This window comes from Stegastes partitus, unplaced genomic scaffold (assembly GCF_000690725.1).
Source record: "Stegastes partitus isolate 25-593 unplaced genomic scaffold, Stegastes_partitus-1.0.2 Scaffold10, whole genome shotgun sequence".
NCBI classification, from domain to species: Eukaryota; Metazoa; Chordata; class Actinopteri; family Pomacentridae; genus Stegastes; species Stegastes partitus.
In genome coordinates this window covers 1,338,324-1,355,345 of record NW_007577741.1, presented here as the reverse complement: position 1 = coordinate 1,355,345, position 17,022 = coordinate 1,338,324, and the positions used below count along the sequence as shown (strand labels likewise).

Sequence of the window (17,022 nt, the reverse complement as noted above, 5' to 3'; positions counted from 1 at the left end):
AAGCAATTCCAAAAGCTCTCAAAATAATTTGAAATGAATGTTTCCAATGTAGGAAAAGAACCTAAAAGTGACATAAATTGCGAATGATGGCTGTTTTTTTTTTTTCCCCTCCAGTAATGGTCACCACAGCCAATTTAGTCCAGGAGCAGACATTTCAATGCAAAAAGAAGCCTCCAAAGAATTTCACCACAAGATCTACAGGTAAGTGTTGGTGTTAAAGTGGCTGCATTTACACCCTGAAAGCACAAAATTGACCTGCATTGAAGGCTTGCAATGGAAAAGCTTTTGCTTCCAAAAGAAATAGGCCTCTCTGAAAATGGGCTCTGGACAGACAAATCACAGATAGAGTTGTTTGGCCTCGGTACCAGTGGAATAATCTCACACTGACTATGAAGCACGGGGGTGTTCAAGTCAGGGGTTTGGGTTGTTTCATTCCCTGAAGCTTGCAATCATTGTTTCAACTATGAATTCTGCATCATATTAAAGAGTGCTTGAAGATAATACGAGGAAATCTGTCTGAGAGTTGAAGCTTAAGCGGAATTGGACCCTTCAACAGTACAGTGATCTAAAGCAAGCAAACAAATCCACCGAGGAATGGCTCAGAAAGAGGAAATGGGGTTTGGTGATTTGTTGTGGAGGGATTTGAAGCAGGGAGCACATGCAAGACAACCCTCAGATATTTCTCATGGAGGAATGGTCAGAACCTGAGCTAGCTGATGTCAGTGACTGGTGGACGGTCCTGGTTATTTCTGCTGAAGGGGTTTCTGAAGGTACACTGACTTGTCCCTTAGAAGACAATTACATCTATTGACATTTTTGTTCAATAAATTGATCCTTCAGGTTGTGTTTAAGTGCACTACCTTCATCTGCTGCATCAAAGACAGCAGAAATTGATGTAAAATTAGCTTATGAAACCAGCAGAAATCTTTGCATGCTTCATTCAACAGCTTGATATAATTCAAATCTTGTTTGTAAAAGACACATGGTGCAACCAACCTCTCATACCTCCAGTTGCAACACTGATGGAGCGTTTCCTAAGAGAAAGCCAGCAGCGTGTCACACTGCCCTGCTTTTCCCCTCTCTGCAGCACAGTCTGCTGACAAGGACTGTCAAATAACTTCCAGCATCTTCTCAAGTGCAACTGTGTGCTACATATCTGATCCTACAATCTCCCGAAATGTGTTTTCTTTTTTTTTTTTTTTTTTGTCTCTGAGGAATGTAAACTGACATATAGGACCGGGGATAATTCAGCTTGTGAGAAGACTGATCTGCGTCGAGAGATCCCCATCTGCCTTTGCACCAAATTCTCAGGAAATCTGTGGGCAACTGTCAGCCTGTGACAACTGTAACGCTGGGAGAGAGCCCAGGAGAAATCTGCAGCAGAACCTCTCAGTTCTCACCATGCAATCTCCACTCCAACTTCTAATTTCCTGAGCAAATGTTACTCACCAATACTTGGCCTCGGAGTGTGCCTGATAAAAAATAAAAAAAAAAAAAAGCCGGGGTGGGTTTGAAAATAATGTGAAAAAGCTGCGTCTAACTAGGCCACGGAAACTTTAACACCATCCACTTACAGGCCTTTACAGGAGGAATGATCATCACATGGTCCACCGAGAAAAGATCGGCTTCCTTCAGGAGGCTAGTAAAGATCTCTTGCTGTGTAAATGCAACAATTACAGTCGTCTTTACGGCGTGGTTATTCAGGATTATGCTTAATGTGCACAATGTCATGTTAAGGTTTAATAATAGATGACTTTACACAGGGTAGCATGTTTATTATTTAACCGTTACCAACCAGGATAATGTTTAATTAAATAAGACTAATGTGTTATAGAGTCATCAGAGTGGACAGCATTAGTGTGCACACACATCCCAAATACACTGATGAGTAAAGTGTGTTAATGTCAGAGAGTATAAAACATTCGTTATTGACAAATCTTTATTTTGGGCTGCAGGGTGGCGCAGTTAGTAGCACTGTTGCCTCGCAGCAAGAAGGTTGCCGGTTTGCGTCCCGGTGAGGACACCCGGGATCTTTCTGCGTGGAGTCTCCATGTTCTCCCCGTGCAGCGTGGGTTCTCTCCGGGTTCTCCGGCTTCCTCCCACACAGTCCAAAAACATGTTGAGGTTAATTGGTGATTCTAAATTGTCCGTAGGTGTGAATGTGAGTGTGCTTGGTTGTCTGTCTCTAAGTGTAGCCCTGTGATAGACTGGTGACCTGTCCAGGGTGTCCCCTGCCTTCACCCTGAGTCAGCTGGGATAGACTCCAGCCCCCCACGACCCTAGTGAGGATTAATCGGTGTATAGATAATGGATGGATGGATGGATGGATAGCCATAAATTCTACCTTTACAAGCAGTGATCATTGTGCATTATGGGGTAGGCTATGGCAGGAATGATGGCACACTGACCAACACACTAACAGTGTATTAATGACTCCATAGGATTTTGCAGCATCTGATGCAGCTCAAGACCATAAGATAGATCCACATTATGGAGCTGTTGTCTTCTATTTGCCCACCTGGACGTGATTATTGGCAAAAAAAAAACAAAACAGTAGTTTCACCCAAATTTCAAAGTAAAATATGTATATATATATATACACAGTGGTAATGCATCTGTCATGACCCCCCAGCCCTCTCCTGTCTCCCTCTCCCTGCCAGTACTCATCAGCTCAATCAGTGACAGCTGCTGTAATTGACTCACCTGGATCTAATCACCACAGCTCCATAAAACCCGGCTCATCCCTCCCCTCTCTGCCAGATCATTGACTCTGTTACCTGTTTGCTTGCCACTGCCACTCGGCCACCACGCCATTAAAAAATCTCCACACTGCCTTGGATTCTCCAGCTGCTTCCTGGTTTCCCGTCCACCATCCAATCCTGCCAAGCCCTCGTCACCCCGACCTGTCCTCCCTCCCCACAGCCGGTCTGCCTTTCCCCTTGCAGTTTGTTTGTGAGTGCCCCTGTTTTGTTAACTCCTGTCAGCCTTTCCCTTTACTTTGTGTACTATTGGTCCTGTTAGTTCAGTTAGAGGTCTTTAGTTTTGTCCTAGTTTTTCCCCCTCGTTACTTTTGGTTTAGTGTGTCTCCCCGGTTTGTTAACTAAGATGAGCCTTCTGTATTTTATTATTATTCATCCCTCTGTTAGGTTAGTTAGTAATTTTTGTGTTTTTCTAGTTTTGCCCCTGTTTTTTTTGCTTTAGGTTTGGTTGCTTGATATTTAGTTCCTCTTACAGCTTAGATTTCCCCATACTTGATGTAAGTTTTGCTAATAATTAATAAAAACAAGCTGTTTGACCCCTTGATTTTTCTCAGCCTGTTCTTGTGTCTGCACTTGGGTCCAAACCTGTTCTGTGACAGAATCTAAATATTGTGTCCATGACAAAAACAAGCTGGTGTATAAATGAAACCTTGCACACAAATCACTGTATGTTAATTGCAGACTTGCATGCTTTGAAACAACATGAGCGATTTTGTATGCGATATTCTTTTAGCTGTTTGTTTAAAGCCGTTTGGTTCCCAGTGCACCACACCCCACTTTTTATGAAACAGGCTGTTTAGGGTCATTAACATAATAACAGCATTATTCCTGAGAGCCTGCCTCTGTTGGCAAGAACCGAGCCGGTTGCTTCTCTTCCCCCTGGGGAGACGCACAGATTAAGACAACGTAAGCTTGATTCAGACTTGAAATGGAACGCAATAACTGGTGGATGGATCCTTCTTCAAGCTGAACATCCCACCGGACAGTTTTAAGCCGTTTGTTCAGATTGCGTTCGGTTTATTACATAAAGAAATGTGCTGAACGTGGAGAATCTAACGGTACCTGGGTGTACAGTATGGATTTAACTGAGAGGGAATTCCTCAGCTAATAGAAAACGGTTTGTAAATTCCTTTAAGCTTCGGCATTTTTCTTATATTATAGTCAGTTTTCTTTGTTGAAACACTTGGATGAGAAGGTGTTGCAGGCATTTTTCTGTTTCATGGTGTAGTTTGTAATTTCTGTCAACTTTTTTTTTACATAAGGTGCACTTTTGAACAGGTACTTTGAGAAATGAGAATGAGATGATGTGTACAAATTGATCTACCTTTAATCATTTGTCTATAAACCCATGCAAGCTCTTGTTTGTTTTCCTTGTGAACTTTATACTGAAAGGAACTGCAGTGATTTTCACAATGGTTCTGATCAAATATCAACCTCCTTCAATACAAGATGAACACAGTGTTGTACTTTATTTTATATTTTCTTAAATATTCCTCTGATTTAGTGTAATACTCATACATTGTTCAGCTGAAGCCATACTGGAACCTGTATCATGCATTGAACAACGCATAGACAGCAATGTGTGTTTGTTTCTACCTTTAAAGCCCAAATACCTGTACATTATTAACCAGCTGCTCCTCCTGACACAATATTGATCATTGAAGCACATTATCGTTTGCAGTAGAAACTTTTGTATGGTGACCCCATTCTGCTTTCACACGGGATGTTAGCTGCAAGCTAGCGGCTAGTTTAGACTGAGATGTACGTAAATAATTCTCATTACTATTTGAATTTAAAGGAAGAACCTCCAGAATGATCAACCGCTTCATGCCACAAGCTGTCCGAATGCTGAACTGCTGATCCAGATGTGCAAACACTTTATTTAAATTGCTTTAAGTTATTGGATCCTGAAGAAACACTCTCATCTTGCCTGTAGTACTGTACAGCAAAATGACAATAAACTTGATTTGATTTGATTAATGCCCTTTAGGTCATGCTGTTAAGCAATTTCATACAATATGTAGGTGTTTTTTGACAGCAGCCAAACAGACGGTTTCACTCGCCAGTGTGCCTTTGCCATAGCTCATTTTGGCCAACAGTGGTTCTGCCAGCTAATCATCAAGTCTTGGAAATTCCTAAAATGCACTTTACAGGAGGATAAAACCATTGTTTTAGTTCTTTATTCATGTGAAAGTATCAAACTGCACTTCCCTGCAGCAGCTGAGAGGCGGGGCTGCTGTTTTCTGGGATAAGCTTTGATTATACTCCTGTGTAGACGTGCAAACAGCTGCAGACACCTACATATGCCCAGTGAAGTGTGCCAATGCATCAGCACTGAAACACACTTATTGCTATTCTTTGGGCTTATTTTTAGTATAAATTCTTCCGATACAATTTTTGCCGCCTAATTTGTTCTGCAGCTTTGAGAAAACCCATATAAATTCTATATCAAAACAACTCAATCAGGGATGGTGTGCAATGTCTTTTCATAGAGATTCGTCATACGTTTCTTACGAAATTTGTAAAAAAGTCGGCCAGACAACTGCCAAAGCCCAGCCATCTTTGGAGCCCTGTAGCTCTATTGCATTTTTACAATAGACAGTTCATTCATAGTTTAAGGGCCACAAGGCTTCGAATGTTATTTGTCTAAATACATATTGTGATGTCTTTTACAGTTTCTACGCAGTTTAAGTTTTATGAATTTTTGTAAAATGCAGATTTTTCCTTCAACTGACTATTTCCAGTTTCTTAAATTTGAATGATTCCCAGTTTTTAGTTTTTAAATTAATAATTGACAGATTAATTGGCACTGAAAATATCATTAGTTGCAGCTCATGACTTAACTGTGTAACTGTAAATAAGGTTGTTAACAGACCAGAGCAATACTGCTGGCATACAACAATGTCCAGTGTTTTTATATTTAATAATATATCCATGACATGTGCCATTTTATTTTGTAATTTGTGCTTTTATTTTTGATGTTTCTTACACCCTTGAGCAGGGTGCTGGATCCCTTCCAGCTCTCTGGGCTGTTAATAAATACGGCATATGTTAGCATGATGGTGTTTACGTTGTCAAATCTGCCAAAAGTAATGTGATGCACTGAAATGATGGCTAGGAACAAATCTGTAGCATGCATCTTAGAGCTAGCTTCATAAAGTAGAGACTACGTGGTTTTGTGGAGAAAGTTTGCTATGGACTTAGTATATCCATCCATCCATGCTTTATCCTGTAAGAGGCCTTGTGTCTTGCTGTAGGTTGTGTGGAAGCTGGAGTCTCTCCCTGCTGACTCTGGGCGAGAGGCATCCTGGAAAGGTCACCATTCCATTATAGGAGTTAGACACAGCGGCGTTGTTCACTCATTTAATGCTGAAATTTAATAGGAAACAGATCCTTCAAGAAGAAGTGAGTGGAGCCTTTGTTTTGTTTTGAAGAGGAAGCGGGTGTGGGTTGCAGAGACGACAGGTGGACACGTCAGTCTGTGTGGTGGTGGAGAGGAAGCTGCTGAAGGCCTCTCCGGTGTCTCTTCATGTGTTGTAATGCAGTGATGTTGTCTTCCTCCACGACTGAAAACTGAAGGGCAACTGCTGCTGCTTTCACACTAATAATAATTTTAAGGGCTCACTTTGATTACCTGGTGCAGGAAGAATTTCAGAGGTATTTTCAGTAACTCTCTTGGTTTGTGAGAGGTGGTTAAAGAGCTTCAGCATTTGTGATTGAAAAATATATCAATACATATTTATAGAACGGCAGGATAAAAATCTATCATTAAATAAATGAAAGATGTTTAAAAATTGATAATAAGACTATGAACTATTCCTCAGTGGAAGAGTGAAAGTCAGAAACCCCAAGATAGAGAGCATTCTTTCATACTGGATATATAGCCACGAGGCCATGTAAATCCTTATGTGTAATTAATACAACTTCAAAATCAATCCAGAGACTTAACTCAGGGGAAGCCTCAGCTCCCACAACCACATGAGTCATGGGTCCCAGCTGGACCATCTTCAGGGAGATCTGGCGTCTCTTTCCGCAGGGCTTCTCCAAAGGCAGCAACAAGGGTCCCTCCTTCACTGTTCACACTGAAAGCTCCAGCATCCACAACTAGAAACAGAACCTTCACATCTATAACAGCCAGAAATCCTCCAGAGATGCGACGAGCATTGGCTAACGTTTGGTAAACTGAAGGTAAGGTTCCCACACGTGTTTTCACACATCAAATGTCCACCAGCCATAGAATCAGGTGCAGCATCTCACCAACAACCCCAAGTTAAAGAAAGATAGTGTTGGTTTGAGTTTTTAATGCCGACTTTAGGACGTTAACACAAAAAACTCCAGTGGTTTTTTATTTGTATTTAACTAAGACAATAGTACTTTCTTATCTGAGGTTGGTAGCTGACATTGGTGATCAACACAAACACTGCATCTATACACTGCTTATTCCTCACTGGGGTCATGGGGGGCTGGAGTCTATCCCAGCTGACTCAGGGTGAAGGCAGGTTCACCTGGACAGGTCACCAGTCTATCACAGGGCTACACTTAGAGACAGACAACCAAGCACACTCACATTCACACCTACGGACAATTTAGAATCACCAATTAACCTCAACATGTTTTTGGACTGTGTGGGAGGAAGCTGGAGAACCTGGAGAGAACCCACGCTGCACGGGGAGAACATGGAGACTCCACACAGAAAGATCCTGGGATGTGACCCGGGGATCTTCTAGCTGCGAGGTGAAGGTGCGAACCACCGATCCACCGTGCAGCCCCACCTCAGATCTGATAGGTCAAATTAATTTACTGAAACTCTGATGTCCAAGGTTCAGTGAATGCAGCTACTATGTCTGAGTGCAAGTAACATCAGAGAGCACAAAAGACACAGTTTGTGACTTTAGCTGAAGGAGGTGCACAAACAGAGACCCTAAAACATGAACAGGTGTTGAGTTTGTTGCTTCCAGCTGTTTGTGGGAGTTTTCCCTTTGAGTTTGTGAAACACCTGCGACATCAAACATCCATATGAGGACCTACAAAGGGAAGAGAGATCTGTGCACTTACACACAACACAACTGTGACTTCATCTAATACTTTTGGTTATAAATAATCCCCGACATGGAGACACGATCAATCAGGTACAGAAACGTTACGTCATAGTGAGCGGCCACACTCAGAGTCACACTTTGTCAGCTACAGTTAAATCATTAGTTACACAACTGAATCATTAACACCATCACAGCTGGATATTATTTTCCTGTAAAAGACTGATTTTCATCTCTTTTTAAAGTCAGATTTTTTATTATTATCATTATTTTTGCATCAAATTTTGTTATGAGGAAGATGTTTCTGATTATAATTGCTGCATACTGGCAGCAGTGACAAGTTGTGTATGAGGATGCGTCACAGATTTACACATTTTCTTGGACTATGAGTTGCTGTTGTTGTCATCACTCAGACAAAAGCTTCAGTATTGGAGTTATAAATAAACTGTGGATGTTTCGACTATGGGTGAACTTTATCCCTTCAAATGCGCCGTAGCATCTCTTTTCTTGAGCTATTCTGAATGTAATCACCCTCATGATCAAAATGCTAGCTGTCCCTGTTAAGATAATCAGTAGCATTAACTGTAAAATACGAAACCAGAGTTTGCAGTTTCTATTAAGCTGTTGCAGCATTTGTTGCAGACTTCCTGAGTTGCTTCATTTGCCACCGTGAGATTTTAATGTGGCCACCCTGATTAAAAAATGTCTGGAGACGCCGCTGCAGCTGGTTTGGTCAGTAAAAAGTTCCCGTCTTGTTGACAGGATCCATCCTTCTCTGTCCACCACGGTGGTTTTATCTCCTAAAGCAAGAATTTGTGCATCATATCAAGGATGACCTGGGATCATACCAACAGAAGTGCAATCACAGAATGTAGAAACATGCACAGGAGCCCCATGAGGTGCAATAAGACCGTCTGCAGACCAGCGTGTGCTTTGTTGTGTGCTGTCCGCTTTCAGAGTCTGTAATTGGCCTTTAGTGCATGACTGCCCTCTGCTGTTACTGCTAACACAAAGCAGCCATCTAAAACCAAGGATTTAATGCTATTATTTCTTTCAAATGCCTCATTCACAAGCATTTCAAGCGTTGTCTTTAAGATGTCATCTACTGGAAATTCATCAGTTCATTTGCAAAACACTTGACTCATCATATCATCCACTGACGTAACAAAACTCTGACTGTCACGGCTCTTATCTGCATTTCCAAATTAGGCAAATTACTCATTGGCTTTAGCGTGGCAGTCATCAGACACATGCCCGTCACTGTCAGTAAGTCGTCTTTAGATAAAAATAGACGTTTCACAACGCTTCAGGGGAATCAGGTGTTGTCATAGAAATGTTTCACATCAACAAACCCTGGAAAGTCACCGGTGTCACACATCAGATGTGTGTTTCCTGACATCACCTGCTCTAATGAGGCATGACTGGCTGTACCTGGATGATGTCATGGCTGTGCAATTTTCTGGCATGTGGCTTTCTCATGTACATATGAAGCAGAAAGCAGAACTCCTGTGCAGGCTTGTTTGGTCATTATTCTGTGAAGTGGAACTCGGTGTAAACAGAGCTGTAAACCCTGGAAACGGATCGCAGGCGTTTAAAGTTCTTTCCGTTTGTGACTTGCTGGGTGACACGGTGGTTTCTGTGGTGTCTGACACTGTCTGTTGTAGCAGTGCGTTGTGTAACACTGTTGTCACAGGCCACACCTTTCCGCGCCCCCTAACATGTGGTAGTTGCAGCTGAACCGGGCTCAGAGCTATAAGCGAGTCGCCAGCAGCTATGGAGTACATTACCTCCAGGACAGCTCAACAGAAACATGGTGTGGACTATATTTTTACTTCTGAATGGACTGCTCATACTAGTTCTCCTTTACTTCTCTCGCACAAGGTAACGCTTCTTATTAATTAGCTGATTTTTGCAGATATTTACTAAAGGGTCTTTAAGGCTTGAAGTTTTGTAAAATACTGCACTGGAGCATTTTTGCAAGAATTTACTTTTTTTAACGAGAGAATGTTAATCAAAGGGCATTAGAGAATAACTTTAGATGTATTCAAATTAATCCAGTTGTTTAAATTCTATAATTCATTGAGAGACCTGAAAGCAAAGTAAATACAAACTACAAGTGCGAGAATGCCCTCAGCAGTGAGTCCCGGGTTCAGTTCCTGGCTGGATGGAGCTTCACTGTAAATCATCCCTCCTAAATTAAAAAGTGAAGACAGACAAATAAGGGAGAAATCCCTCATTTGTCTGTCTTGACTTTTTAATAAAGGTGCAAAAATATCCCCCACAAAAACAAAAAAAAACAACATCTGAGGGTGTTTAGTGTGTGCTTCCGATACTATACAATACAATGAAACTCAAAATGATTTTTGTGATACATACATAGGCATGCAGGTGTGTGTCCTACATACTTCCATGGCTTTGTAACCGCAGATAAGAAGCTCTTTTGGCACGACTTTATGTCAATGCCAAACCTGTTGGGTGAGATTTGTGAATGTGTGAAATGTAGATAAGCAAAACTGTATCATGCCATTGTTGTAATGAGTTTCCTTCTACCTGACAGACAGAAATACGAGCCTCCTCTGGACAAGGGCTTCCTTCCTTGGCTGGGACACGCGCTCGAGTTTGGAAAAGATGCTGCAAAGTTTTTGGCCCGGATGAAAGAAAAACACGGAGATATATTCACGGCAAGTTCTCAAAATGACTGCAAATGTTTGTTTTTGGATTTGAGTGAAGACTCATTTGAAAGAGGAAGGTCAAAGTCTAAAATTGCAAATTAGGAAGTAAAATGCATGAGAATCAAATTTTCACACGGCTGCAGCAATAAATCAGTTTAAAAAAAATATTAGAATGTGATGTTGCTGCAAGTTAATTAGTGCATCATCGTACTCTGAATCTGAATTCATCTGAAAGTGGCACCGCAGAGAAACCACAGCATGTTCTTTGTCTAATTTGCCTCCACAGAAGGAAGAACTTTCAGATGAAAGAACTCTGATAAAACCATAACTGAAACTACTTTGAACAACTAAACTGATGTCTGTGCAGGTCCGTGTTGCTGGTCATTATGTGACAGTGCTCCTAGACCCGAACTCCTTTGACAACGTGCTGAACGACACGGTCTGCCTCGACTTCTCCCGCATCAGAAAGCTGCTGATACAAAGGGTCTTCAAACTGCAGCTGCCAAACGTCGAACCTGCATCGGAGAGGGCATGGATGAAACAGTAATGAACGCATCTTTTGTACACAGACTGTGTGGTTCGCTAATTGTTGTTTTATATGAGTGTTGCAAATCTCAATATCCTCGTTAATTTGTTCTCCCTCAGGCATTTCCAAGGTCCCAGTCTGTTCAAGTTCAGCAGCTGCATGAACACCCACCTTCAGAACCTGCTCCTCAGTAACCACAAAGGCTTTTCAGAGTGGAGACAGGAGGGACTCTTCAGCCTCTGTTACAGCCTTCTTTTCAGGTAACTTGCAGTATTTTAACCCTAGATATATGCTATGAATTTTAAACTAAGATTTATTAACGTCAGTGTTGTTTTTCAGAGCCGGATACCTCACGTTGTTTGAGAGGAGAGACGCGACTGCAGAAGTCTACAAAGAGTTCCGCAAGTTTGATGATCTTCTCACCAAATTGGCTCGCTGCACCCTCAAGAGAGGTACAGTAGTAAACGGAAACTGTTTTGCTTCCAGGAGCCAATCTAGTTTTATATCTATACAGCACAGTCAAGTATGTGTGAATTTATGCCAACAGAGGAAAGCAAAGCAGCCAACTCGTCCCAAGAGCGACTGTGGGAGCTCCTGTCGCCGCGCTGCCTCGGCGGAGGGTCGGAGATAAACTCCTGGCAGCAGAGCTACCACCGCTTCCTGCAGGAGGAGGGAATAGATGCAGACATGCAGAAAAGAGCAGCACTGTTCCAGCTGTGGACCACACAGGTGAGAGCTGTTTTACGGTCTGTCTCTCTCCCACACATACATAAACCACAAACACTTACACACTCACATCGGGCCTTGAGGTGATACCAAGATATACAAGCTTTCCACGCCCTGGCTGAGTGCTCGAATTCCTCTCCACGGTGCTCAGAGCTGCCAACAATGCATTAGCGAGACACAGTGGATTCCTCACAGCTAAGTTACTCAGAGCGACCTGTCTCAACCTGTAACTCGGAGGGGACTTTTGCCAGTTTTGATCATGTGAATCAGTCTCCACGTCAGCTTATCTTGCTTGAGGTTTAGTAATTACAAGTGTAAAAAGCGTGCAGGGTAACTGTGTTGGTGAGCTGTAAGTTGCCTCCTCTGTTTCCTGTTTCACACAGTTTCAGGCGCTCATACCGGGAACATGTGTTTTGTCAGTGCAGCTCCTCTCACAGTGTTGTGCAACCTGTGAGTGTGAACACTGAGGTTGTATACAATATATAAGCTCTCTTACATACTCTGCTTTGTCCAGTGCAAATCCAGTCTCAGGTTAATCAGAAACTTTGTTCAAATATCATTTATTCAAGATGACTATGGTATTAGAAGTCCCCTTATTAGCCATATTGACACAGGGTTTGAACACAAAGTTGTCGCTCACCAGTCCAGGCAAGTTCAGAGCAACATGGCGGCATTACTCTGTGCCTCCAGTTGGGGGAGATAGCAAGCTGTCTTTGTGCCTGCCGCTCATCCATGCTACATTTCATCTGTAATAGTTTCCGTCCTCTGCTAACCTGACGGTCTCACTCCAACAAGGAGTGTTCATCCTTTAACACCCGTGCACAGCATTTGAGCGTGGACGAACCTTTCGCCAGACCACCCACTGCAGGCTCTTAGAGCCGCTCTGCTTGTTTAGGAAAACACCGCCAGTCCTCAAGCATCTTTGTTTGTGTGTTTTTCATGTCTGCCGGGATGTTGGAGCACACAGTCTCGGTCTTGGATGGAAACTGGAGCACCACTGCAGAGAATAGAGGGATTAGATGTGAGACTAGTCGGAGGTGCCAGAGTGAATGTGGCTTGTGGAAAGATTGGCATATTTCGGAGTAAAGTGTAACGTTAGGATTTCACTCGAGCCACCTACAGCATCATCACGAGTCCTGCACAAGCTGGAGGTTGCTGTCCTCTTTCCATTTGCAAGCAATCAATGCTATTGATTGAAACATACATATATATGGGCTGAAATGAATTTATTAGTTATTTACCCTTTAGGGGAGATCAGGATGTGATGTGTTGTTGTGTCTCATCCCCACAAACGCTTTTTAAAAAGAATCTCTGATCACATTGAGACCAGAAGTCTGATGCCACGCTCAAATTGAAATATAGCTGGAACCACCAGCTGCTCATCTTGGTTTAGCATTTAGACTGTAAATAGAAGGAAACAGACTGGCTAGGGAGCAGAAACTGCCCAACAGCTCCTCTGAAGCTCACTAATTAGTCTTATTAGCTGCATTTATACAACAACCGAAAATCACAGAAACTACATATTTACTTTAGAGCCGTTTGCACAGCTCTTCCTTTCAGAATCCCCACCCTGCAGCTGTTGGGGTAGCCACACTCATTTCATAATCTGAGGCAACAGATGTGAGGATGTGAAGCTCTGGGAGGGCAGAAAGACAATGCGAAGCACGTTTTACTTGCTTTTGGGCATTTACCCCGGCTGTCAATGAAGAGCTGACCTGAGATGTGCAGACGAACAGCTCCCTTAACCCATAACAATTACTGTCTGACAGGCTCAGGTGTCTCTCCCTGAGATTCTGACAGCACTGTCTTCAAAGCGTGCTCTGATTTACCGGCCTCTCCTCGTATCACTCACACTCCGACAGCAGCAGTGCAGAGAAATGACAGGAATTATTAATTTGAAACGTTCTCCAAAGCAGATAAATAATCAAAAGTGTCTTCTTGATGTGCGCTCTGCGTCCGCGTGTACAAAATGTGCACTCAGATTTGTGTGTTTTTTTTTCTTACTTGAAGCCTACATAAAGGTTGTGTTTGCTGCTTTTCCTTTCAGTGCAATGCTGGACCTGCTGCCTTTTGGCTCCTCGGCTTCCTGCTCACTCACCCTGAGGCTATGGAGGCTGTTAAGTCAGAGATCAGAGGCCTTTCCGCTCTCCAGGATACTTCCCTACAGCATCCCCTCATCAGCTTGCTGGAAGCGCACAGCACACCTGTGTTTGGTACGTACCAGCTGCTAGCAGCCTTTTTTCACTCCAGCTCCTCCACTTTGGGGTTTAGTCAGATGGAAACAAAGACTCGTCTGACTCGCTGGAAGCAAGTTTGTTGAAAACAACGACGCTGACAATTAAAGCTTGACCTTTGAATCCACTAAATGATGATTGCTTTTCTTCACATATTCATATCCGTGTAAATGTTTGTGCCTCTCTAAATTACGCCAGAGGGCACCGCTGATTTAACTCGTGATGACACCCCTCTGACATCATCCTCTCTGCTGTCCTTTCCATTCTGCAGACAGCGTTCTGAGTGAGACCCTACGACTCACCGCCGCGGTAATGATCAACAGGGAGGTGGTGCAGGACAAGATCCTGCGCATGGCCGACGGACGGGAGTACCGCCTGAGACGGGGGGACAGAGTGTGCCTGTTCCCCTTCCTCAGCCCTCAGATGGACCCACAGATACACCAAGAACCACAGGTGCTTAGCGTGGAGGCTTAAAGTGCACCGTGACATGAGAGCATTAACAGCACAGACATTAACATACAATGAGACGCTCTAAGCATGTAGCATGTTGTGGGTTATGAAAACTAGGGATGGGTGCCGAAACCCAAGATTAAACAGGGTTAAATTATTAAAGACAGAGGGATCGATAAGCTCCGACATCATTAGTTCTGCTCGCTACTGAAGGAATTAAAAAAGTAGATTAACTTTATTGTCCCAGGTGTGGGAAATTTGTCTTGGGCTGTTCACCCATGCTGCAGCCAACACAGGCAGACACAAACAGGAAAATACCGTTAAAACAGAATAAATAAATATATGCATGCATCAAGTAAAAGCAGAATAAAATGGCTATCATAGTCTAATTACATGAGTCCAAAAACATGGCACTTAAAAAAACAAAACAATTAGAGCTATTTTACTTCTTAATTAGCCTAATTTCCTATTTATTGTTGTTGCACTATCATTTTCTTGCACATCTTATCCCGCCAAGTCTGTTCCTAACTTGTGTTTTTTTTACTATTCTCAATCCAGAAGACAGGTTTCTATCTAAGTCTGTATGTGAGAACTGGGAGCAGCTCTCACATGCACAAAAACACTGCTCTTAGTGATGATGGAAAAGAGAACTAAACATCCTAAAGTGTGGATGCACTTCACTGCAGTCACAGTACTCATGGCCACAAGTGCAACAAGTCTTTTGTGTATAATCAAACAATGAAAGTTCAACACATACAAATGGAAAAATGTCACGTATAAGAGCAGCGTACAGCCTTAACAAGGACTTAACTAGATTGTACAAACATGAGTGAATGATTGGAGGTAACTATTAGCCAGCTGGTTGTTAATTTCGTGGCTGCATTCATCAATTCAGTGTGAAGACCAGCGATAACTTTGTCTTGCTTTCTCTAATTGAATGATGGCAGTGTTAAAAGAAGTACTCAAAAGTGTTTTCTTACATAAAACTATTAATACTACACAGTAAAAATACTCTCAAGGTAATCCAGTTCTCAATTTATCCTTTTTTTTTGTCTGTAGTACCATTGAAATCCACCCATTATACTGTATTTGTTGGCTATAAATGCAGTAGACTGCCTTTACTTGTGCACCTCTATAGTGAGATTTTAAAGCCGTGTTCAAGCACAAAAGGTGATCTTGAGAACATCAGGCACTGCGATTTATATTCCTGACAGAATGCATCCTTTGGGATAAGCTTGCAAATGCCCACAAATTGATGGTAAATACGGCACAAGCAGCAGAGTGAGACTGTTTTATCAGTGTCTGCTGTGGCTATAGGCAATAATCAAATATTTATTTAACAGCAGACGTACAGTATAATCAAACTTGTTTTGTATGATATTATATTACATGTAAATAACTGTTTTGTTGTCTTGTCTCTCATTGACAGGTTTTCAAGTACGACCGCTTCCTAAATGAAGATATGACAGTGAAGGATAAATTCTACAAGAATGGAAAAATGCTGAAGTACTGCACCATGCCTTGGGGCGCCGGGAGGAACAGCTGCGTCGGGAAACAGTTTGCTGTTACAACCATTAAACAGTGAGTGTAACAATCCCTGCTTTTTTTTTTTTTTTCTTTTTCTTGGATCTCTACATGATATATCTTAATTTTAAAAATGAGGCATTCATGATCAAAGACTTTCCTGCAAATTTCATCCCGATTACCAGATCAGAACAGCAAAGATCCATCTTTACTTAATACTCCCCCCCCTCTTTTATCATTTCAGTCTCGCTTTCATGTTCTCTATCATTATTAGCAGCCAGCTGTAATGTAGTGATTGCTTGTACTCTGTGGTGAACTTTATGGAGGAGGCTAGAGGACAGCCAGCGGACAGAGCAGGTCTATGTCAGACATCAGATCCAGTTACAGAGGCCACAGGTCGGTCCGTGCAATCCACAACATGCACAAGAAAAGGGCAGCTGGTTAATGCTGACGTGTAGGTTGTTGCTTTTATGGATTTTGCTGTTTTTCTTTTTTTTTAATCAGCTTGGTATTTCCGTCGTGTAAAAATCTGCCTGTTGGTGAGTGGTTTGTCGCTGCCTAAACACTTGAACTCCTTGTGTCTCTAGATTTGTGTTCCTGCTATTGACGCATCTCGATCTGGAGATGTGCAACCCCGAGGCCAAACTGCCACCAGCTAATCCCAGCCGCTACGGCTTCGGCATGCTGCAGCCGGACGGAGATCTGCAGGTCCGATACAGACTGAAGAGGACACGGCATGAAATGTGACTTGACGAACACAAACAGTGATTGATAAACCTTTTTGTTAAATGTACTGTAGTGCTATTTATTCCATGTCATATTTAATCAGTCCACCTATAAATCTTATTTAACTTTGTTATGTGTAAAATAATATTTTTAATAAAAATTGAAAAGCCAAGTCGAATGGACGCGTCTTGTTTCATAAGTTACCTCCACACAGCGAAGCAGGAGGCATCATGGGTTACATTTTTCTTCATGAAGCGCACTTGCACATGCATAGATCATACATTTTTTAATAAGGGAGATGATTAGGTGTAAAAAATATGAATTAAAAGTTACAGCCACAAACTTCTGGTTGCATCTCTGACCAGCTGT

The 17,022-nt window shown here is 42.3% G+C and overlaps 1 protein-coding gene across 1 annotated transcript; it reads left to right on the top strand.

Moving 5' to 3' along the window:
• The first annotated feature begins 9,552 nt into the window (after positions 1-9,552).
• ptgis (prostaglandin I2 (prostacyclin) synthase) lies at positions 9,553-16,831 on the top strand. Its single transcript, XM_008285932.1, has 10 exons — positions 9,553-9,676; positions 10,353-10,476; positions 10,835-11,010; positions 11,113-11,253; positions 11,333-11,445; positions 11,541-11,722; positions 13,767-13,932; positions 14,225-14,406; positions 15,833-15,984; positions 16,515-16,831. The coding sequence occupies exons 1-10, from the start codon at positions 9,606-9,608 to the stop codon at positions 16,672-16,674; spliced, it is 1,467 nt and encodes a 488-aa protein (XP_008284154.1). The 5' UTR covers positions 9,553-9,605; the 3' UTR covers positions 16,675-16,831.
• Positions 16,832-17,022: the final 191 nt, after the last annotated feature.